Raw genomic sequence first — 22,590 nt, forward strand, 5'->3', positions numbered from 1 at the left:
ATCCAAGCTTTGCTTTGCTTTTTGGTCTGTCTCCAAAGGCTTTATCAATGTTTTTGGGAGGAGCACCAGCAGGGCCAGCAGGTACAGGGAAAACAGAAACAACCAAGGATCTGGCCAAAGCACTGGGCTTGCTGTGTGTAGTGACAAACTGTGGAGAAGGCATGGATTTCAAAGTAAGAGTTAAAGATCTGTGTTCTCTGATAAAGTTCCAGTTACTGCTCTTTTTCACTGCCCAGGTTAAGGACATATTCTGAACATCTGCATAAGTACCTCCCTTAGAGATACCAGGTTGATAATGAAATACAATAAGAAATGTCTATTTTGAATAAATTCCTGAAGGAATTTCAGGTACTTTCAAGCAGGGGAGCAATGACTAGATGATATGTGTATAAGCTCATCATAGGCAATCTGCGCTTGGCAAGTAATTATTGCAAGACCTTATGACTGATTGCTAGCTCCTGCATATATAAATATCCAGAGGTTTTACCCAGTCATTAAGAGTTTTAGCGTACTCCAAAGTTTGTTGACGCTGAATGTTTTATATATTCATTGCTGAGAAGTTTTTCTTGTTCTTGTTAGGCAGTTGGCAAAATTTTCTCTGGTCTCACCCAGTGTGGAGCATGGGGATGCTTTGATGAATTCAATCGTATCGATGCTTCCGTGCTTTCAGTCATTTCTTCTCAGATTCAGACTATTCGAAATGCTTTAATGAATCAGTTGAAAACATTTCAGGTAAACATTAAAAAAGAAGAGTAATTGTGAAGGCTGATCTTGTTCTTGAGGCCAAGATTCAGGGTTAGACCCCATCATTAGATCAAAGGGCTGCTTCTTCTGTAATTCATTTGTGCTGAACATTTCAAACTCCAGAGTATATACTCTCTGTTTCAGAGATGTTAAATCCTTGCTGATTTCCTAATCCTTTGCTAGGTTCTTCCTTTGTGAAGTGGGATAATAGTAAGCTAAATAGGACAATAGTAAGTAAATGGGATAATACTGTAGTAGTAATTAGGAAGAGGAGTAACTTAAGTTGATGTGGATTGTGAGGCTTTATTTACTGATGTTTATTGGAATTCAAAACCCTCAGACAGAAAATTTGATAAGTGTGAAATGTCTTGATGTTTATATCCAAGATACAAACAGTGGGATGAATGTATCTGGATGACTATCTAAAGGTGAATATTTTAACATGTTGTCTTAAGTAGGTGCCCCAGTATTGCTGGTTTTCTCTTTGAGCAAATAGTGCTGCTTATTTCAATTCCAAATACACATTGTTCTAATGTTTTCTTATGCCTTTAGTTTGAAGGACAGGAAATTACCCTTGATAGCCGTATGGGCATTTTTATTACGATGAATCCTGGTTATGCTGGCCGGACTGAGCTCCCTGAGTCTGTCAAAGCTTTGTTCAGGCCTGTGGTTGTAATTGTACCAGATCTTCAGCAAATCTGTGAAATCATGCTCTTTTCTGAAGGGTTCCTTATGGCAAAGGTAAGAAAATCTTATTGCTACCCATACTTATGTACACACCTATGTATGCATGGCCAGTGTTCGGCTGCGTCTTACACATTTGTGATTCTCTAACTGAAATCTCAAACAGATCCTTGCCAAAAAGATGACAGTGCTATACAAGCTGGCAAAGGAACAGCTTTCTAAACAACATCATTATGATTTTGGACTGCGGGCCCTTAAGTCAGTGTTGGTGATGGCTGGAGAACTGAAAAGAGGATCAGCAGACCTCAGTGAGGTAGATTTGCTACTTAGTTACCCTGAGCAGATAATCTTTTTCATTAGGAAGAGGTTGTGTTTACACATCTGCTGTAGTTTGTCTGCATTGGAAATAGGAGCACTGGTGTTATTTGTCTTATTATTTCACTTTGTTCTTACTGAGTTTCATCATGTGCTCTGCCAGCAAATTACCATCAGAGCTCCGGTCAAAGTAGGGAAATCTATAGAAATTGAGATATTTTACTTCTTGTTAAGTCCAGGATTCAAATAGCCAGATGAATGTCTCTGGATGAATAGTGAAAGCTGTTTTTTGAACAGTGAGTGCTCCAGTCATGCAGTTGTTAATTGTGTAGCTCAATGAAAGTTTTTCAATACTGCATTGCTTTTTATGGCTTTCTTTTACACCTATTTTTTATTGCTATATGTACAGTTGTGATACCCAGTTGCCTAGCAAAATTCTTATTCAAATTTTTTCTTAAAAACTTGGAGACAGCTGAATGAAACTCTCCTGTGAAGTTATGTACAGATGCACATTGCAGGTTGGCAGGAAGTTGGCATCTAACTGATGCTCTCAAGGGGACTACAGAACTTGGGTATGTTCGTAAAACAGTTGGTTATTTTACGATCAAATCAGGGAAGCTGTGGTGTGGGCCACTCCAGCCATTTGGCATTTGGTTAACATGGTAGAAAAAGGCAGTGTATTATTCTTAGCTATTGGTCTGCTTAATCCTTATAAGTAACCTTTGTTTCCACTAGTAACTGATGCCAAGAAAACTCTCAAAGCTGCACTGAAGTAATCAGGCAATAGTTTTTAGAGATGTTTGAAATAATTACTACATATTAGATAATTGGTTAGCTATTTGGTAAAGATTGATTCTGCTATGTTTTGTCTAGGAAGTTGTGCTGATGAGAGCTCTACGAGACATGAATCTTCCTAAATTTGTGTTTGAAGATGTACCTCTCTTCCTTGGCTTAATCTCTGACCTGTTTCCTGGCCTGGATTGCCCTCGTGTCCGCTACCCTAACTTTAATGATGCTGTAGAACAAGTGCTGGAAGAAGGGGGTTATATTGTTTTACCAGTCCAGGTATAAAAAATGTTAATTGCTTGAGTTTTTGTTGTAAACATTAGGCTGGATATGCATTGCTGCAGTCTAGAGTGGCTCCAGGAAAGCTTAGCTGATATAGACCAGCTGCTGATCTTGTCCATAGAAGAATTACGGACAGCAGTCTATGGAATCAATATTTATTTTTCAGGTGGATAAAGTAGTTCAGATGTATGAGACAATGCTAACTCGTCACACTACAATGGTAGTTGGACCTACTGGAGGTGGCAAGTCAGTTGTCATTAATGCTTTGTGCCAGGCCCAAAATAAGTGAGTATAGAATTTGATGCATGGAAATCAGGTTGTAAAATGGCATAGACTGCATTATTCAGCCTTGTGTAGTCATGACAGGATCAATAGCTGATCATAATATTTGCTTGGGTTAACATGAGATGGTATTGTGTCATTTTAATATTGCTTTTCTTGCTGTATCTTTAGGCTGGGATTATTGACAAAGCTTTACACACTGAACCCTAAAGCTATGAGTGTGATTGAGCTTTATGGGATCCTTGACCCTACCACACGAGACTGGACAGATGGAGTCCTGTCAAACATTTTTCGAGACATCAACAGGCCTACTGACAAGAAAGAGCGAAGGTAGACAGCTAGAAATCATTGTGATGATTTTTAGATACTGAGTTTTACATCCATTTTTTTTTTTAATATTTGATACTGCACTGTTTAAAAAACAAATGCTAAATAAATAGAAAGTGTCTAGGGGTCTTTCTGTCTTCTGTGAGTTTCTAGCCTCAGTGAGATGGATGGAAACTTTGGAATTATAAAAAATGAATAGGAGGCTTCAAAACACCTGGCCTGACATTGATGCCATTGATGGCCCATCTGAATTCTGAAATACGTTAGTAAAATCAGAGATTAGTCAGTGCCCCTTGGCTCCTGTATCCACAGGTACATACTGTTTGATGGAGATGTGGATGCTCTCTGGGTTGAAAACATGAATTCTGTCATGGATGACAACAAGTTATTGACCTTGGCAAATGGGGAGCGGATTAGACTTCAGTCGCACTGTGCTTTGTTGTTTGAGGTAAGTAATGACTGTACTGTTAAAAAATGGGAAAGTTTAGATACAGATGGGTCTACAAAGCCTGAAAAGCAGTTACTGTGGCTGTTCTTTGTTTAAGTGTATGATTATCTTGTGTGATTATTTTATAGGTTGGTGACTTACAGTATGCATCTCCTGCCACTGTATCCCGCTGTGGAATGGTCTTTGTAGATCCTAAAAATCTGAAATATAAGCCCTACTGGCAGAAGTGGATCCAAGAAAGAGGAAATGAGGTGGGAATTTCTGCACTTGTTCAGAGAGTATACTGAACCGTAGACAGCTGTAAAAAACCCCCTACTTTGTAAAGGCAGTCTGATTTTCTGACAACAGATCTAATCACTAGGCTTGCAGTAGAGGACTAAAAAGAGTTCCCAGCTTTTCTAACTTCTGGTTGTTTCTGAGACGTGAAGAACCAAGAAATCATTTTACCTGATCTCCAAAGATTTAACAGTGAGATTGCTTAGGTCCTTGTTTTGTACAATTTAGATTAAAAACTCAAGTCCACAGGGAGTTGGAGTAAGACAACTTAGTTGCTAGCACCTGCTGAATGCAGATCCTCACCTGCTGAAAACCCAGTCCATACAACAGTGTCACATTTCTTCATGTGAGTGTACCCTGTCTTTGGTAGAAGTGATTCCTTCAAGAACAATCATACTTGGTCAGCCAGGTATTGATGGGAAGCTCTGCTGTCAAAAATTGGCTTTCCAGGTTTCTGTGTGCTGAATTATTGTCTTTTTCATTCCTCAGCAAGAGAGAATTGAATTGAATCGTCTCTTTCAAAAATATGTGCCCTGCCTTATTGATATGATTGTAGAGGGAATTGTGAATGGCAGACATGGAGAAAGGCTGAAGACCATTGTTCCTCAAACAGATTTAAATATGGTAAGAAATAGAGATAAAGGTTGAAAAAATTTATCTAAAAAGAGAAATGGAACGATGGAGAGAGTAAAAACTTCCCAAAGAATGCACAGGAGTAGAGTTGGTGCTGAAGGGTCAGTTTGCTAGGGATGAGCACCGAAAGACAAAAGACACAGTCTGTTCCTAGCAATGCTCTTCTCCTGTCATTAAACGCATATCAGTAGATACACCTGTAAGGACAAAAGATCAGCAAACACTCGAAGAGCTGAAAACATATTAAGAGTTTTTATGCATCTGAATGGCAATTCTATTTACAGTTTTGTCTTGTTTTACCACAGGTGGTGCAGTTGACTGTGATGCTGGAAGCTCTAGTTGTGGTACAGCCTGATGATCCTGATGTTCTGGAGTGTTTCTTCTTGGAAGCTTTGTATTCCTCCTTAGGCGCTGCTCTTCTTGAAGCTGGGAGAATTAAATTTGATGAAAATGTTAAACGTCTTTCCTGCATGTCTACTGTTTATGATGACAACATCCTGGCTAAGCCAGGGGAGCTGCCAGGTAGGATCTTGTCATAATTTAGTCTGAATCCCATTGATTGTGTTAGAAAAGTGTTAGTTTCCACGAAGGCAGAACATTGTTCTTCCTTCCAACTAGCTATCCTGGCTGCAGAATATGCTCTCTGAAGGACTGGTACTGAAAACCACGTAGAGATACTGATGTTAGATGACTCTCAGCTACTGGTCTGTCCTCACAGAACAGTACTTTTCTATGCCAAGCTGAAGAGATAAACAGTGAAAGTAAAAATAAAATGTGAAAGGAAAGCCAGTGGAAGGTGCTTAAAAAGCAGTAGTGTGATCCAAGTGCTGGACTAGGAGAATTTTGATTGATGTCTTACTAGGTTAAATGACAATTAAGCAGAACACAGTGTTGCCGAACTTTGTCCAGAATCTTACCCTTCCCTTTTACTTCAATCAGATTATTTTCTTATGAAATATTTCAGTGTCCTAGAAAACCTCCAGTTGCTTAATGGTTTGCAGGTCAGCTGCCAACTTTGTATGACTTTCATTTTGATGGATTTCAAAAAAAGTGGGTACCTTGGATGAAACTTGTTCCTGAATATATCCATAAGCCTCAAGTGAAATTTCTTGACATTCTAGGTGAGTGTAAGATAAAATACAGTGATGATATGCCTTTAATTTATAATGTGCCACCACTGAGTGCATGGCACTTAACATGAGTTGTTGTTTTTCTGTACTGAAGGTCATCCACTCAGGTTCAGTTTCTTGTGATGGCACAAATCAATTTCTTTAATGTTCTTGTCATAGTAGTTTAGCAGGATTAGAGTTGATATTTACAGGACTGTGTAATAAAGAAATGTGGAAAGGATGAAAGCTTGTTTCAGATAATAAGGCTTACTAGGAGCTAACAATGCCTTTTATAAGCCAGAATAGCAGAAGATTCACAGTCTGCTCTACCAGAAACTCGAGGAAAAATGTCAGCTTCATGGTTCAGGTACTTGGTCAATAAAAATTACATTCTTAAGGCCATTATTGGTTGTTACTTCAAGCACTGTATAATGGTGACAGGTGCTTTTCATAGTTAAGGACAAATTAAGCCAGGTTACTTTATAGTAATACTTCAGCAAGCACAGGTTAACTTAATTGACACAAGAGATAATTATATGATCTCTAAAGTTGCTCCTAATGGCAGGCTATTGACATAGAAAAAAATTAATCTTTGTAGAGTTCTGGGAAAATGCTTCTCATCCAAATAAATCCTGATTATATCCTTGAAATAAGGATTAAATGGAGCTTAACCAGTCCATGACTCTCCTATATGGAAGATAACTTCTTTTTTAATGTATCTACAGGAGAAAAGATACCAATGATAAAACCTGAAAAGAGACAGTTGAGCAATTAAATTTTTCTTTCAACATTGTTAGTGAGTTGATATTTCAGGTTATGTCTTTGTGCAACTGCATGTTAATACCTTGAGAGTTTGATCCAGCACTATTCTATAAATATAAATCCCCCAGCTGTACTGCATTTTAATTTAACCTGCTATCATATTCATGATCTTTTTCAGTGCCTACAGTGGATACAACACGCACTACTTGGTTGCTAGAACAGATGGTAAAAATAAAATGCCCAGTTGTTCTTGTAGGTGAATCGGGTACATCTAAAACAGCAACTACACAAAACTTCCTAAACAATCTGGACAAAGACCTTAATGTATGTATGAGGCATTTTGCCTTGTTTGTAAAGCTGCATTTTCATTCTTTGTCCTTGTGTTAAATTTGCATTGTGAAGCCTGAGTCTGTGGGTAGCAATATTGACTTTAGTAATGTGACTGCAAGCTGCAGACCCAACGTGTGTGAATGGTCTGAGAATCCTTCAGGATCAAAGATGTTTTGGTTTGTTCTACCATATACAGATTCAATTTTATGAAGTAAATATGTATTATCGAAGTGCTAAGAATGGGATTACTTTTCTTTGTCATCAGTAATTCAAGTGAAAAAATGGGCCAGAGAAGTGTTTCCTGTATGTCTGACAGTCTAATATAAAGAATATTTTTTGAATGCTCTAGTTAAAAAAAAGAACAGGTAAAAATCCATTCCTATCCATTTCCTCCCCTTTGCAGCTGCTGCTAGTGATTAACTTTTCTTCTCGTACAACATCAATGGACATTCAGAGAAACCTAGAGACAAATGTAGAGAAACGAACTAAAGACACTTATGGCCCTCCTATGGGAAAACGTCTCATTGTTTTTATGGATGATATGAATATGCCAAGGGTAAGCTGCCAATAGTTTGCAAGGTAGTATAGAAACATTTGGGGTGGCACTGGTGTGGTCCCTTCATACACAGATCCAATGAATCACAAGTCAAGGAGATTCATAGTAAGTACATAACTGGATTTCAGCTTAGGATCTTCAGAAGCATTGGACTTGTGTGCAGTAAGGTGTGTTTCTGTCTGTTACGGTATTTATCCTATATATAAAAGATGCTGTTGGATCACTTCTTTATGCCATTAAAATTATGTTTATGTGGCCTGATATTGCCTGCAGGTTGTGTATTGTAGAAACCCTCCCCTTCTCTTTACAAATGGGGCAAAAGAGTATGTATGCATTTAGTTTATCTCAGAGAAGAGATGCTTTTCCCATAGGAGACATTGGAATGAATGTTCACAATTGGTGCTAGAGCTTTACAAACTCCTTATAATGTTCGCCTGAGTATGGAGCACAATATTTCCACATTTATAGCAGTAATTAGCATGCTGATATACTGTGCTCTAAATATCTTGACTCTTTTGTATTACGAAGGTTGATGAGTATGGCACACAGCAACCCATTGCCCTGTTGAAGCTGCTGCTAGAAAAAGGTTTCTTGTACAACCGCGGTAAGGAGATGAACTGTAAACTTCTTCGAGACCTGGATTTTATTGCTGCCATGGGGAAAGCTGGAGGAGGTCGGAATGAAGTTGACCCTAGGTTCATCTCACTCTTCAGTGTTTTTAACATACCTTTTCCTTCTGAGCAATCACTGAATTTGATCTATGCCTCCATCCTGAAAGGCCACACTGCGGTAATTTCACTGTTTTTAAAGGATTGCTCAACAGGTTTATTATTTTTAAATAGACATTTATTTCTGTGTTATCGCAACACCTGAAATCTTCTGTTATCAGGCTTTCTTATATTTAGAACCTCGTGCAAACCTTTCCCTTCCTCTTCTCTTTCTCATTGGGTTACACAGTTTTGATAAATTCTTGAGTAATGTGTAAACATTCCAGTCAGCAGATAATTTATAAACCTGGTGCTTTTCATAGGTTGAAACCTGTGAATGATTTGGTTATAGTTCCTGTAACCAAATACCCAAAGGTCAGCAAAGTCTTTCCTGAATGACACTGAAAAATTTAATATAATGCAGTAGATTGTATTACTAGCCAGTAACCTGGAACATTAGTTTATCTTTTCTGCTATAGAAGTGCTGTGGAAATTCTAGTCATGGAGTTTGATGTTATCTTCAGCACTGTGCAAGCTCAGGAGTGAAGCTGGGGCCTGCCCAAAACATTTAACTGCACAATGTTCATACTATGGAGGAATATGAATTTCTGAAAATGTTTGTCCTCAGTTATTTGAAATATACAAAAAAACCTGGAAAGCAGAGTATGTTTAATAGCACTGAGTTCTCTCTGGGCAGTCTCATGAAAACACTTCTTTCTCATGTTTGCAGATGTTTAATGAGTCTATATCAACCATCTCTGACAAGATTACTGTGTGTACTTTGGAGCTTTATAAAAGGATTATTTGTGACCTACCCCCTACTCCTTCCAAGTTCCATTACATTTTTAACCTGCGGGATCTTTCCAGGGTCTATAATGGACTTGTTCTTACAACTCCAGAGAGGTAAGAATAGAAAAATTGTCTTCAGCGGTCCTACACCTATTTATAGTGGATGAATCTAGGTGAGGATGATGTAATTTGGTACATGAAATCAGTCACATTTGGTCATTTTTTCATTAAATCTTCACCAGAATGAGAAAATGTTCAGGAACATCGTAAACTGATCTTACTCTTGATGACAAACACTAATGCATTAGTCTTTCTTAAATAAGATATCCAGGGGTAAAAATTCAAGCAAATCAGTTACTATGAAAAGAAAAAACCCCAAAAGAGTAAAAAAAAGTCAATCTAGAATTTGGTCAGTGTTATTAACCATATGGCCTTAAGAATCATGGCAGCTCATTTGGTGCAGTCTGATATTTCAATGTTTAATTCAGGTTTCAAACAGTGACCCAGATGGTGAGAGTTTGGAGAAATGAGTGCCTGAGGGTTTTCCATGACAGGCTGATTAATGAAGCAGACAAAGCATTGGTGAGTAATTTCTTTCAATTTTTAGTAGTCACTGACTATAACTATGGCAACTAATTTGTAACAGCAACATTACCAACTGTTGCACTCAGGTCTTGCAGACAGACTGCAGACTTGTCTAACCTCTGCATTACTCTGTTAATTTAAATCATGTCCCATGGAGTTTTCTTTTCTAAAATAAAGTGACTATGGCAGACTAAGTGAGCAGGTCTGCTGAAGGAATGGAAAGTGTCACTCGGTTTGCCTGTCCAGGAAAATTGGTTAGCAGTGGCACAGGTGACAAAGTGTGAGAGCAGTGCAGGGGAAAACTCAGGAAATCACTTCAAGTCAGTATTTTCCTTTAGGAAAGATTGTATCAGAATGTGACTATACAGTCAAGTAGGAAAAAGAAGGATGAGAGCTGAGTCCTTAAACAATGGATTCAGTTTTTTCTGTTATGCAAACTGGAAAATGCTGCAAATTATATCTTAAAACACAAGAGAGTGATGCCAGTTTTACACCTTGAGATTAGGGGAGGAATTGGGGTAAAGTTTACTTACATATAAGCAACTTGCGAAGCAACTTGCTTAGATGAAAAGAGGTAGATTAAGATGCCTTCAGATTTTTCTGCTTAAAACTTTCTCCTCTGATAAACAAAGATACATTTCCAGCTCCATTTTCACAACTCAGAATAATCGTATCGCAACTTTTCTGTATTTGTACATTCATTCAGACTTAAAAGATTCGTCAGAAATCTTAGTGGTAAGACATCTATGAATGCTGAGGAGGAAGGTTTATTAATATAATATTTACACCAATATATGAAAAGGTATTTTTTTTAACAGTCTTATCCTTTTCTGTCTTAAACTTCTGCAGTCCATTGGCTTGAATGGTTCTTGAACTGCCTATTAGGTCATTATAGATCATACATAGAGCACAATAGGAGGCTGTGGTCTTTGGATCTTCTAGTGACATAAGTATCCCCTTGAAATCAGTCAGTATTTCAGCAAGAATCTGTATTATCACCCTTCTAAGTGTTACTGGATTTAGAATTGTCTGCTTTGTTGTGTTGCCTGACTCATTTCATATCCTTGAAGGTACAAGGTCATATAAAAAACCTGATTGAAGAGAATTTCAGAGATGACTTGGAGCAGGCCATGAGGGATCCTATTCTTTTTGGAGATTTCAGAATGGCACTGAGTGAAGGAGAACCTCGTATTTATGAAGATATCCAAGACTATGATGCAGCAAAAGCTCTCTTTCAGGTAGTGTGCATCAGCTTGGAACTGTGCCTGATTCTGACTCTGTCAGAGGAATGGGCAGTAGCCTGCCTCAAACTGTAGGAAATCTGTTCTCTTTCTGCGCGCACATAGAATTTTATGATGTGCACTGTTACCCATTTGGGGTCTGCAGTAATGAAAATTGAGGATCAGCTACAGAGTTGGCGGTTTTTTCCAACAGTTTATTTTCCCTGAGGGAGGGGAAAGGAATAATGCTGCTAAATAGGTTGTTATTTTATTAATTGTTTCATTGGTCTCCTAGTAACATTCTGTCCACCTTTCTCTCAGGAAATTTTGGAGGAATATAATGAAGTTAATACTAAAATGAACCTGGTTCTTTTTGATGATGCTTTGGAGCACTTAATCCATGTACATCGCATCATACGGATGGATCATGGGCATGCCCTGCTTATAGGAGTGGGAGGCTCAGGAAAGCAGTCTCTAACGAGACTGGCTGCCTATACAGCTAGATATGAGGTTAGTGACCCTGCATCTTTGCAGTGAAAGAAGACAAGGAAAGCAATATTGTGGTCAGGATTAAATTTGGCAGGGTGGATGTGGGTGGGTGGAACTCACTTCAGTCAAGATAAGATCAGGCTGGCATCTCTTCCCTGTGGGGAGAAAACCAGGATGAGGTGATTGCCAGGAGGTCTAAGATGATGACTGTGGGTGATCTGGGCAGGAAGCTGTTCAGTGCCTGAATCTGGGTTTTGGCACTGGGGACAGAGAACAAGGATAGGTTTGGCATAGAACAACTAATAGTCCCTAACTACTGCTTTTGTTACTTATCTGTATTATAGCAGCATTCCAATGCTGCTTGAGGAACTTTGTTGTGATTGATACTGTAATATTTCAGATAGGAAATGTTCTTCTCTTAAAGGTACTTTTAGTCTCTTACAGAGGCTGGAAAGGGAAGAAAAAGGAGGAAAAACACAAAGCAATTTTGACAGTGCAATCCTGCAGGGTTGTACAAATGTAATTTTTAAAAAGAATGTAGTGCATAATTTTTTTGATACTTACACATTTACTGATGATAGGGGCCAAACCAAAACCCTTGATCCAGTCTAACTGAAATTCATACTTAGCATCATGTCTTGGGTCCATCTGTGTCTTCTCAGTATATGTTTGCATCCTTAGGTATTTGAGATCATCTTGAGTCGAGGATACGGAGAAAATAATTTCCGAGAAGATTTGAAAAATTTGTACCTGAAGCTGGGTATTGAGAACAAGTCAATGGTCTTCTTGTTTACAGATGCCCATGTAGCAGAAGAGAGTTTCCTTGAACTCATCAACAACATGTTAACTTCAGGTGGCACAGGCAGCCTCAATTACTCCCAATCAGTATCTATTTGTGACTCATAATCTCAACTGTACCCTTGATACAGCTATTACTGTTTCACCCTGTGTCCTTTGCTGCTTTAGTTAGTTAAACCTTTCAGGACTACATGAAATGATCTTGGGCTTAATAATGGCTTTTTGGCATCTTCTTACAGTCATTTATATGTGTCTGGGAAGGATATAGGCTTAATTCATGCTGATTGTGATGTTGCGGGGGTCTCAGATTTCTTCCAAGACTGAGGTATAACTTCAGCTGCATTTGGCCACAAACCCATCTTTTGTCCCATTGGCCTTTGAATAGCATTCACCTGAACTGCAGCAACTGCTTATATGTGTATGTCCTAAAATATAGTTTAGTATCTTTCAGTGTATGCAGCAGCTGAAAATGAGCAGCAGCTGGCACTGTGTGACCACCCTTTCTTATAGAAGTTCCTACACAGTCTGATTTGAAATCAGATGTGTTAAATCTTATCCCTTTCTTTGGTCTAGTTTTCCCTGTTCCTGGTCTGCTTATGGCTGTCATTAGGTAACTTATGCAATATTTGCCATGTGATTGAGAGAATGAAAATGTGAACTAATGGTTTGTAGACACTAATGAATATTTTCTTTGCAGATTTAAAAGCACTTCATGTTCTTGTGACATTTTGTATGTGTTGCTGAAGCCCCCCCCCCAAAAAAGAATTAATCATTCCTCTAAATCCCCTTGCATCATCCTAAGTACTCCCTCTCTATTTTCCATGGGGGCTGGGGAAGAGGAGGAGAAGCATAGAGAGATTAATAGGTTCATTCAAAACTACCCAGAATCATTTTTGCAGAACTAGGTTTAAAATTTGTGACTCTGGTTTCTCATCTGCCATATCCCCAGCCATATGGTTTTCTCTTACTGGTTGTTCTCACTAGCATTCTTCTGTCCTTATGTTACAGGAATGGTGCCAGCCCTTTTTCCAGATGATGAAAAAGACACCATACTAAGTCAGATCGGAGATGAAGCTACTAAAGCTGGCATGAACCCAGCTAAAGAGAGTGTCTGGCAATATTTTGTAAACAAATGTGCAAGTAACCTTCACATTGTCCTGGGAATGTCCCCAGTTGGTGAAAGTCTGAGAACGTGGTGCAGAAATTTCCCAGGTATCAACTGTACACACTGCTTAGTCCCTTCCCTGCAAAATACAGGTTTGCAGGCAAGAGAAAATCTCCAGTGGATACTCAGAGATGTCTGGCAGCTAAAGCTAAGCAGAGCAGGTTTCATGATTAAGGATCTGGAGTGCATGATATTTTTTTTTCCAGTTAATTACCACGTATCAGTGAGTATTATTGATTAGCATTTACCAGATCAGTTCATTTTCCAGCCGAACAGCTAGAAATCAATTGGTCATCCTCACTGAACTGGAAATATACTGCCTATGTCTGCAGCCTCTCTTCTGTAGTTTACAGAAGAATGTCTGGTATTAAATCATTATGAAACTAGGACGGTGCTAAGAGAAACATTTTTGTACCCAAAGACAAAAAAAGGGCATGGTGAGAGGGACACCCATTGAGAGAAAAAACACCTGAGCCTGGTGAGCCCTGTGCTTCAGCATGTGGCTGAAAGGAGTCCTGGGAGACTGAAGAGACATGTGAAAGATAGTTATGGGTGGGAATCCTAATCCAGGCATTAAAATACCTTGTTGCAGCTCTTGATTGCATGCTGTAGAATGGTACAGCCTAAAGGATAGTACAATGGGGTTAACAGGGCACAGGTGCAAAGTTGATTGTTTACTATCAAAATGGAAATACTGACTTTGTGGTAAATTTTGTTGCTAAACAGGAGTCAAATAAGACAGATCCTGCAGATTCTTGATGCAAATAAAGTTAAGCATGGGACTGCCTGGCAGGTTAGGGTCTAGTTTTACAAAGGAATTTTTCAGATAACACTATCCTTTTATTTTAAGGTCTTGTCAACAACACTGGTATTGACTGGTTCTTGCCCTGGCCCCCCCAGGCCTTGTATGCTGTTGCACAATCCTTTGTCGGTATGTAAAAAGTCAGTATTTTAACCCATTAACCCTTGGGATAGCCTAAGAAATATATTCTTTACTTTGCAGTTACTATAGATGTCTAATTTGATTTCCCATTGTGCTTTTTACCCTGAGCCTAAATGGTTTATGCAAAAATCCCAGTCAAAAAATGTTTTTGGATGGAAGTTTCTTACTCAAATAGATTTAAAAAATTGCTGAAATTCAAGTTCCCAACTCTGCGGACAATGTGGCATGCACACCATCTTGCTTTTTGCCCCAGAAAGCAGACTTTTTTTGTGCCTGGCTTAGATGTACGTAAGCAAGATGGTAACTGGCATACTCTTAAAAAAACCTGAAACCTTTGAATTTGTCATTTCTTCTGCCCAATTTTAGGAAATAGCACACGCATCCCATCAGAGAACTCCAAGTCAGTGATTGAGCACATGGTCATGGTGCATGAATCTGTAGGGGATTTCAGCAAGAGGTTTCTGCAGAAACTGAGACGTAGAAACCATGTTACACCAAAGAATTACCTTGATTTTATCCATACTTACTCAAAATTGCTGGAGGAGAAAAACGAGTTCATTTTAGGTAAGGCTATGTAGATGTTTTTTACTTATTAAAAAGTGATTTAAATATTTTTAAAAGAAAAAAAAGTTGTGGTAAGAATCCCACATATTACCCACATAATGCAAAAAACATTTTATCAGTACTATCTCAAATGCTGTGCTGGCGTCTGGTTTTGACATTGGACCAATATCCTGGCCACATGTGAATGTTCGGTCTGTCTGTCAAATGGTGGGCTCTCCTCAAATTCTTTTGTGCATGAACCTGAGCCAAAATCTCCAAACCAGACAATCTTTTGCTTGGGGAAGAGTCTGATTACATCTAATACCAGCTCAGCCTAGCTCGAGGTTTGACATTCTGCCTCAGGCAGCAATTCTTATTCATACTTCAGTGGGCACCGAAATATGTAAAGAGAATAAAACATGAACAATGTAATATGGAAAGCAAGTTGTGGCACAGGGCCACTATGTGGCAGCTCAAGTGACATTAACACCATCTTGGGTGGGAGGCTTAGGAAAGGAAAAATCTCTCACAGTCCTTTTCCTTTCATAGCCGAGGTTGCCTTGCTGCAAAGTGCACTTTTAAGGATATTTACCTGCTGTGTGATAGTACACAATCAATGAATCACTAACATTTCTCCCTTTTTTTCTACCTAGCACAATGTAAACGGTTGGATGGGGGCTTAGTTAAACTGAAGGAAGCTAGTATACAGCTGGTTGAGCTGAACAAGAAACTTGCTGAGCAAAAGGTTGTGCTAGCAGAAAAATCAGCTGCTTGTGAGGCTTTGTTACGAGAGATTTCAGCAAACACAGAAGTAGGTAGGTAGTTTACAACTACTGAAGTGTCCCACAGGCTAAGCAAGGCTCACATAGTTGTGTTAGGTTGGAAGACCTTCTAAGAGCTCCAGCTGCTTCTAGAGGTAACTCTCTTGTTCCATCTGTGCTGATCTAATGATGTCATGCTAGAAGAGTAGGTCCCCTATCTTGCCCAGATTGCCACCTTTGCTATATATTTGACCTACAGTACTTCACACAACTCAATACTGTGTTCACCTGCCCTTGTCTTCCCTTTCCAAGGTGTAGGGCATAACGTGGGAAAGAGGCATTAGCAAGAAAGGGACCTTCTGATTCAGAAAATTACTATTAGAGGAAAAACAGAGGGAAGCATGGGAGGAAAAGAGATTATGTGTGCTGTTTTGTGGAACACTAACAGTGTTCCTAACCTGGTGATGGAACTGTAAACATTGGCAACATAAAGGTACTGAGTTGATGGTAATTTCTGATTGTCAGCCAAGAGCAAATCTATATCGGTATATGTTCTGTATACAAATTTGAATGATCCATTTATGGTCCTGCCTTTACAATTCCTAGCTGAGGAGAAGAAAAAACTGGCTGAAGAAAAAGCTGTGGAGATACAGGAACAGAATAAGATTATTGCTATGGAGAAGGCAGCTGCTGAGACAGCTTTGGCTGAAGTCATGCCTATTTTAGAAGCTGCCAAACTGGAGCTTCAGAAGCTTGACAAGTCTGATGTTACTGAGATCAGGTGACTCATTTGGATGTACAGTAGCATAAACTCTTGGAAATTCACTGAAAGACCCTTGTTTGCAGGGTCTGAGCCTTAGCCTCACCTTTCTCACCTGCATGTGTGTGAGTGAAGGTCAGGACATCAGTCACCCAGGTACAGAGGTTGCAACAAAATCCCCTGATTCCTAGCTCAGTACTTCCCCTCAAGCCTGTTTTTTCAGTCCCTTGTTTAATGTGTTCCCCATATTTCTCTACCCTGTGTCTGATGCACTAGAAACTGCTATGGTTTTTGCCTGAGCAGTGGCTGTCCAAAGCCCTTCATTCCTCCTCTGTTTTATTCTATGTGAACAGGAACACATACGAGTTATTTATCAGGGATGCTTTGATAGCATGAAAATGTATTTCTCTGCTGAATTAACTTCTCCCTGTGTTTTTATAATACATCTTGTATTTGGGGAAAGATATAAAAGCACATCCAGTCCTTGGCTCTCCCCGAAATAGCAACAGCTGTCCCTTCCCTGCCACACTTATTTAGTTTCCTTTCTCTCGTAGATTTCTGGATTCTTCCTGTACTGCTTGTCCCAATGGACAGCTGCTTCACTGCCCTAGGGAAGAATATCATGGGTCAGGATTTTAGGCCTTCCACTGTCGAAATCCTATAGTATTATATTGATAAAATTGTCTGAATACAAAAATTGGTTTTGAGCTTTTGACTATTTAATAATTTCTTGTCTGGCCTGGGTTATCTTTTTCACTTTGTGTAGGATGTCTTATGTACTACTAGCTCTTGTTGTGTTCAATGACTCTCTTAATGGGAAGTACCCGTGTCTGGCATCATGTGCTTTGTCTCCTCCTTTTTCTCCTCCACTGTCTCCTTCACCTGTTTTCTAGATCCTTTGCAAAGCCCCCTAAGCAGGTGCAGGCTGTTTTGGAATGTGTTCTTATAATGAGAGGTTACAAAGAGTTAAACTGGAAGACAGCCAAAGGAATGATGTCTGAGGCAAATTTCCTGCGATCCCTGATGGAGATAGATTTTGATGGAATTACTCAGAGCCAAGTGAAGTCTGTCCGAGGTAAATTACTGATCTGTATACTTGGAATGAACGTAGGATCTTGTTAATGTGATTAGCCATGCCAGTGGCAATCCTGCCAGTGTTGTTTGGGAGGGTGGTATTCACTTTGTGCAAAGGGACAGCACTGTCCGCAGTGCTGCAGATGTTGCACTGTTGGGATGACTAGATTTTTCAGAGTTCAAAGACCTTCTGCTATGTGTTACATCCAGTTTATACCTTAGCTAGGGTCTTACACACTCTGGGTTAGAGTAGACAAGAAACTAACAGGATAACTGCACAGGCCTGCTGTCTGCTTTTAGCTACTTAGTAGAATTATGACCTCACCCATGTGGTGGCAATTAAAATGTGATATATACAGAGTGGAAAGAAGATAAGCTATAACTAAAGCTTATGAGCCAAACTTTGCACATGCTGACAAGGGTGTTATCCAGAGAAGTTCCATTAATAAGGGAGTTTGGCTCTTTGAACAAAATTGCATCTGACCGCTGCAGAGGAAACCAACCATGATCCTCAACAACTCCTGAATGCGCTCCCTTCATGGAGAAAGAACTTCAGAAATCACTACCAATATTGTGCTTGTAGTGTTACAGCCTAGTAGCTTCATCTTAAAGTCAGAGTCTCTTTAATATTCTGACAAATATTTCATATTGTCTGTCACAGCATTGCTTGATATTGCTGGTAGGGAAAGCTATTTCTCTGAGGATTTCTGCACTGTAATTCAACTCACTTGCAATATTTTTGTGTTTGCCCATTTAGCTCTGTTAAAGAATCTTAATACTACCATGAGTGAAATGGAACTTGTTAGCAGAGCAGGACTGGGAATGTTAAAGTTTGTTGAAGCAGTGATGAGCTACTGTGATGTAGTTAAAGAAGTCAAGCCGAAGAGAGAAAAGGTAAAGCATGCGGATTCAAACTCAGAAGAGGATGAAGCATGATCCTGATGAGAAAAAATAACACTTGACAATTTTGTAGACTTCCCATTTCTCCTCTCTGAAGTGCAAAAAAGAGGTGTTTAGGGGAACTATTGCAGTAGGAGTGAGGCAGGTACTTGGTTATAAATTGCTGTGTTTGTTGTGTCATGCCGGGATATGGGTTCCCATCCATGCCAGTGCTTGAAGGGAGAGGGATGTTCAGTTGGAATTTTGTAATGTAGCATGCTTAGAAAAACACAGTTTATAGCTGTCTACTGAAAACAGACTTCAAAACACATGGCATTTGGACAGAGCAGAGCTCAGTAGTACACAATATCCATCCCTTAAGCACAGACCTTTCAATTAACTTTTTTTTAGAACGACTGTAAAGTTAGCTGTATTACCAAAGGAAATCTAATGTCCAACATATGATGCTGGGAAACTTTCTTCAAGAAAGGGTTATGATATACTGAGAAAGTATATTCACTAGATGACGAGTCTCACTATTTTTAAGGCCTTAATATAGTTATTAAGCAGACAAACCTCCATTTTTGTCACAGGATGACAGTTCTGCTGACCTCCAATGTCAGCAGGACTCCTCACATGCTTTAATATACCTCGTGGGTACAAAACTCTAGGAGATTTATCTGGTTTGGAACTGCAGTATCAGACCATGATGTAAATGTCTGGGATGGGGAGGGGTGGGTAAGAAACAGTGCCAGTTATTTTGGCTTACACTGTTTATTACCAGGACACTTTGAAATGCATGAAATAGACAAAAGAAATCTGAGAAGTTAAAGCTTCTCTCCATAGCCCTTCTTTCCTCTGATACTTTTATGTTTCCTTCATAATGTAATGTAGGTGGCTAGGCTAGAACGGAACTATTACTTAAGTAAGCGGGAACTGGAAAAGATAAAGGCAGAGTTGGCTACCATTCAGGATGAGCTTAAAGCTTTGGGGAACAAATATCAAGAGGCAATAAAAGAAAAGCAACAGTTACAAGAAGAAGCAGAGATTATGCAGAGAAGATTAGATGCTGCTGACAAGCTCATCTTTGGCTTGAGTTCTGAGAATAAGAGGTAAGTCTAGGTTCGAAGAGGAACATTTTTGACATCAGAGGGTCATGTGTCAGAGATAAAATCTGTCAAACAGAGACAGTTTTGGAAACGTCATTTCCTGTGATATTTGTTTCTGAGAAGAGCCAATATGCGTTCTAAGCTAATATTTGTTAGCTCTTGAAAAATAGTAACAGCAATTTTTAGTGCAGAAGAATAAGGTGAACTGAGATTAAAAGGAAGAAGTTTCAGATCACCTTGGTGTCTGTGGCCATCATAGTAGTGAGAGAACAACTGATTGTAAATTTGGGGGTCTGTCTCAGCCTACATCTAAAGTAGCAACACCTGGAAATTCTGCACATAAACCCCATCTCCCTGGTACAGACTGACCCAGGATTCCCTTATAATTCTATCAGATGGACAAAGGAATTAGAGGACTATGAAATACGAAAGGTGAAGTTGCTTGGAGACTGTCTACTCTGTGCTGCCTTTCTGAGCTACGAAGGAGCATTCAACTGGGAGTTTCGTAATGAAATGATTTATCAAGTGTGGCAAGAAGATATCGTCTCACGAGAGATTCCTCTCAGTCAACCATTTAGGTTAGAAAGCCTCCTGACCAATGAGGTGGAGGTTAGCAGGTATGTCCAGTCAAGAAACCCAGTAACTACTGAATGTGAAATTGTGACGTGGGAGTCTGGATCTGTATTTGTAGCATAGAATTGGCATCGTGGGTGGAGGTGCACAGCCATACCAGAGAAAGCCCATTGTACTTTCATGTCTCGAAGATGGCAAGGAGACATTTTTCTTCTGGTTAACAGAGGCTATTTGTTCTAACAAACTGTTACTTTGCACTCCAGGGACATTCACTGAACTTAGACACATATAATACCTTTTTAGGAAATTTTTTTAAGGAGTTATCTATAATATGTGTTCCCATAGTCCAACAGGAGTCTTTTCATTGATTTTGATAAATTTGGAATTAAACCCATGCCTCAGCCCATATTTCAACTACTGTAGGATTACTCACCAAATGCAACAGTCAGTGTTTTGGGTAGTGTAGTTACAAATTACTCAGACAATGAGTCAGTCTGAATTTTGACACTGTTCACACACATACACTATGTGCTTCCTTGTGTGTCTAATAGCGTGCTTAATGAATTGCATAATTTTACTGACAAATGAAATGTGCTGCTCTCCCATCAAGTTTTCATCCCAGCCTGGTCTTTGATCCATTCCGTTCCCAGGTGGGTTTCCCAAGGATTGCCTCCAGATGAACTCTCTATCCAGAATGGCATCTTGACAACATATGCAAGCCGCTTCCCACTCTGTATTGACCCACAACAACAGGCATTACATTGGATTAAGAAGAAAGAAGAAAAAAATAACCTGAGGGTAAAGATAAATGATCATTTTACCTCTTTACTGGTTGTTTTAAAAGCTGCATAAATATCTGTCACCTTGAATGGGGAACCAATTATGTACTGACAAACATGTTGACTATTGTGTCTCTAAAATAGATAGTTAATATCACTGTGAATATCACGGATGGTTTGTTTGGGATCTTGGCTAGCCTTAGTACATACAGAAATAGTACAACCAAAAGGCTGGTGCAGATTGTGTTTTATCTCAGCTCCAGGATGGAGTTTTCATGTAGGACCATTACCACAGTCAGAGACATAGCTGGAACTTTGAAGAATAGTTCTCCAAATGGAAATGATTCTCAACTAATCAGGAAAAAAAAGCACCTCTACTGTTTTGTACCAGTGCAGTTTATATCATCTGTAAGAGGAAAGACAAAAAGCAGCAAAGAGCAAACGTCATTACTGCTGGCAACTAATGTAAAATAGTAATGTTCAGCAAATAGAATATCAGTTCTCTTTTCATATCTTCCCATTATTCTCTTGCAGATGGCTTCCTTTAATGACCCAGATTTCCTCAAACAACTAGAACTGGCCATAAAGTATGGAAGCCCTTTCTTGTTGCATGGTGTTGATGAATATATTGATCCTGTGATAGACAATGTCTTAGAGAAGAATATCAAAGTTGCACAGGGGCGAACATTCATTGTCCTGGGTGACAAAGAGGTTGACTATGACAATAATTTTAGATTGTACCTGAACACCAAATTGTCGAACCCAAAGTATTCTCCCTCTGTGTTTGGCAAAGCTATGGTTATCAATTACACAGGTAAGCAAAAGTGTGTATTTAGTAACAAAGTAGTGATTATGCTGTAGTGCAAGTTTAGGGCCTGGGTGGTTGTCTGAAACAGTAATGAAACTCTAAAAAATTCATAGTGTCCCTTATACTTAGCATCTGATTTAACAGAAAATCCTTCTCCCTTCTCTCTTCTAAGCTAAATATCTCTTCCTGCACCTGTTGCGTTAGGATGTCTTGGTAGAATTAAGATACAGAGTTATTAACCAAGTCACTCTGTTGCATTGCTGTAGTTTTATGAGATGACTGACATGAAATAAGTTGTGTAAAAGCTCTCCTTGTGTTTAAAAAAAAAGACTTTGCTGTGTACATGTGTTGTATCTGTAGTTACACTAAAAGGCCTAGAGGATCAGTTGCTCAGTGTCATTATGGGTTTTGAAAGAAGGGAATTGGAAGAACAGAGAGAACATCTCATCCAGGAGACAAGTGACAACAAAAACTTGCTGAAAGATCTGGAAGACTCTCTCCTTCGGGAACTGACATCTTCCACAGGAAACATGTTGGACAACTTGGACTTGGTGCAAACCCTGGAAGAGACAAAATCCAAAGCTACTGAGGTACTGGCTCTGGGCTTTTTGGAAGGATATGTACTAATAGAACATCATCTTTCCTTTTTCATTACGCTTCATCTTTCACCCTTGAAGCTAGGAATTAGTTTGAAAGGAAATGGAGAGTTTTTTCATGAGTATGTTGGATTGTTCAGTATTGGGCAGTATTTTATTGCATCAGAGAACCAAATCCTATCTTCAGGAAAGTCCTTATCAGGACCAAAGTAATGGTTGTTTACAGTTCTAAAGCAAAGAGCATATGACATATTTCTTTCAGCTCTGAAACAACCTTTGTCTTGTCTTGTATCAGATCTGAAATGAAAAATTAAGATATTTGTTACTCAGAGAGGATGCAGAATCTCCATCCTTGGAGGTTTTCAGTAGCTGGGCAAAGCCATAACTGACCTGGTCTAGTGGTGGTCATAGTCCAGCTTTGGGCAGAAAGTTGAACTAAAGATCCCAGAGTGCCTTTCCCACACTATTTCCATGATTC

General features: G+C 39.2%; 1 protein-coding gene across 1 annotated transcript in view; it reads left to right on the forward strand.

Annotated features, from left to right (window-relative positions):
- DNAH10 (dynein, axonemal, heavy chain 10) overlaps positions 1–22,590 on the forward strand; it is a 57,267-nt gene that overhangs the window by 23,802 nt on the left and 10,875 nt on the right. The window contains exons 33-64 of the mRNA XM_010582244.1: positions 39–173; positions 580–732; positions 1,297–1,485; positions 1,595–1,741; positions 2,617–2,808; positions 2,978–3,096; positions 3,265–3,423; positions 3,733–3,868; positions 3,997–4,119; positions 4,634–4,768; positions 5,083–5,299; positions 5,779–5,898; positions 6,827–6,972; positions 7,382–7,534; positions 8,063–8,323; positions 8,972–9,144; positions 9,519–9,612; positions 10,686–10,853; positions 11,157–11,345; positions 12,006–12,177; positions 13,131–13,334; positions 14,138–14,218; positions 14,597–14,794; positions 15,427–15,588; positions 16,141–16,315; positions 17,188–17,369; positions 18,126–18,262; positions 19,142–19,359; positions 19,752–19,973; positions 20,580–20,727; positions 21,243–21,522; positions 21,877–22,106. Coding sequence (XP_010580546.1) covers positions 39–173; positions 580–732; positions 1,297–1,485; positions 1,595–1,741; positions 2,617–2,808; positions 2,978–3,096; positions 3,265–3,423; positions 3,733–3,868; positions 3,997–4,119; positions 4,634–4,768; positions 5,083–5,299; positions 5,779–5,898; positions 6,827–6,972; positions 7,382–7,534; positions 8,063–8,323; positions 8,972–9,144; positions 9,519–9,612; positions 10,686–10,853; positions 11,157–11,345; positions 12,006–12,177; positions 13,131–13,334; positions 14,138–14,218; positions 14,597–14,794; positions 15,427–15,588; positions 16,141–16,315; positions 17,188–17,369; positions 18,126–18,262; positions 19,142–19,359; positions 19,752–19,973; positions 20,580–20,727; positions 21,243–21,522; positions 21,877–22,106 — 5,418 coding nt within the window. The remainder of the gene's footprint in view (positions 1–38; positions 174–579; positions 733–1,296; positions 1,486–1,594; positions 1,742–2,616; positions 2,809–2,977; positions 3,097–3,264; positions 3,424–3,732; positions 3,869–3,996; positions 4,120–4,633; positions 4,769–5,082; positions 5,300–5,778; positions 5,899–6,826; positions 6,973–7,381; positions 7,535–8,062; positions 8,324–8,971; positions 9,145–9,518; positions 9,613–10,685; positions 10,854–11,156; positions 11,346–12,005; positions 12,178–13,130; positions 13,335–14,137; positions 14,219–14,596; positions 14,795–15,426; positions 15,589–16,140; positions 16,316–17,187; positions 17,370–18,125; positions 18,263–19,141; positions 19,360–19,751; positions 19,974–20,579; positions 20,728–21,242; positions 21,523–21,876; positions 22,107–22,590) is intronic.

The sequence above is a fragment of the Haliaeetus leucocephalus genome, unplaced genomic scaffold (genome assembly GCF_000737465.1).
Source record: "Haliaeetus leucocephalus isolate CR32 unplaced genomic scaffold, Haliaeetus_leucocephalus-4.0 Scaffold840, whole genome shotgun sequence".
NCBI lineage: Eukaryota > Metazoa > Chordata > Aves > Accipitriformes > Accipitridae > Haliaeetus > Haliaeetus leucocephalus.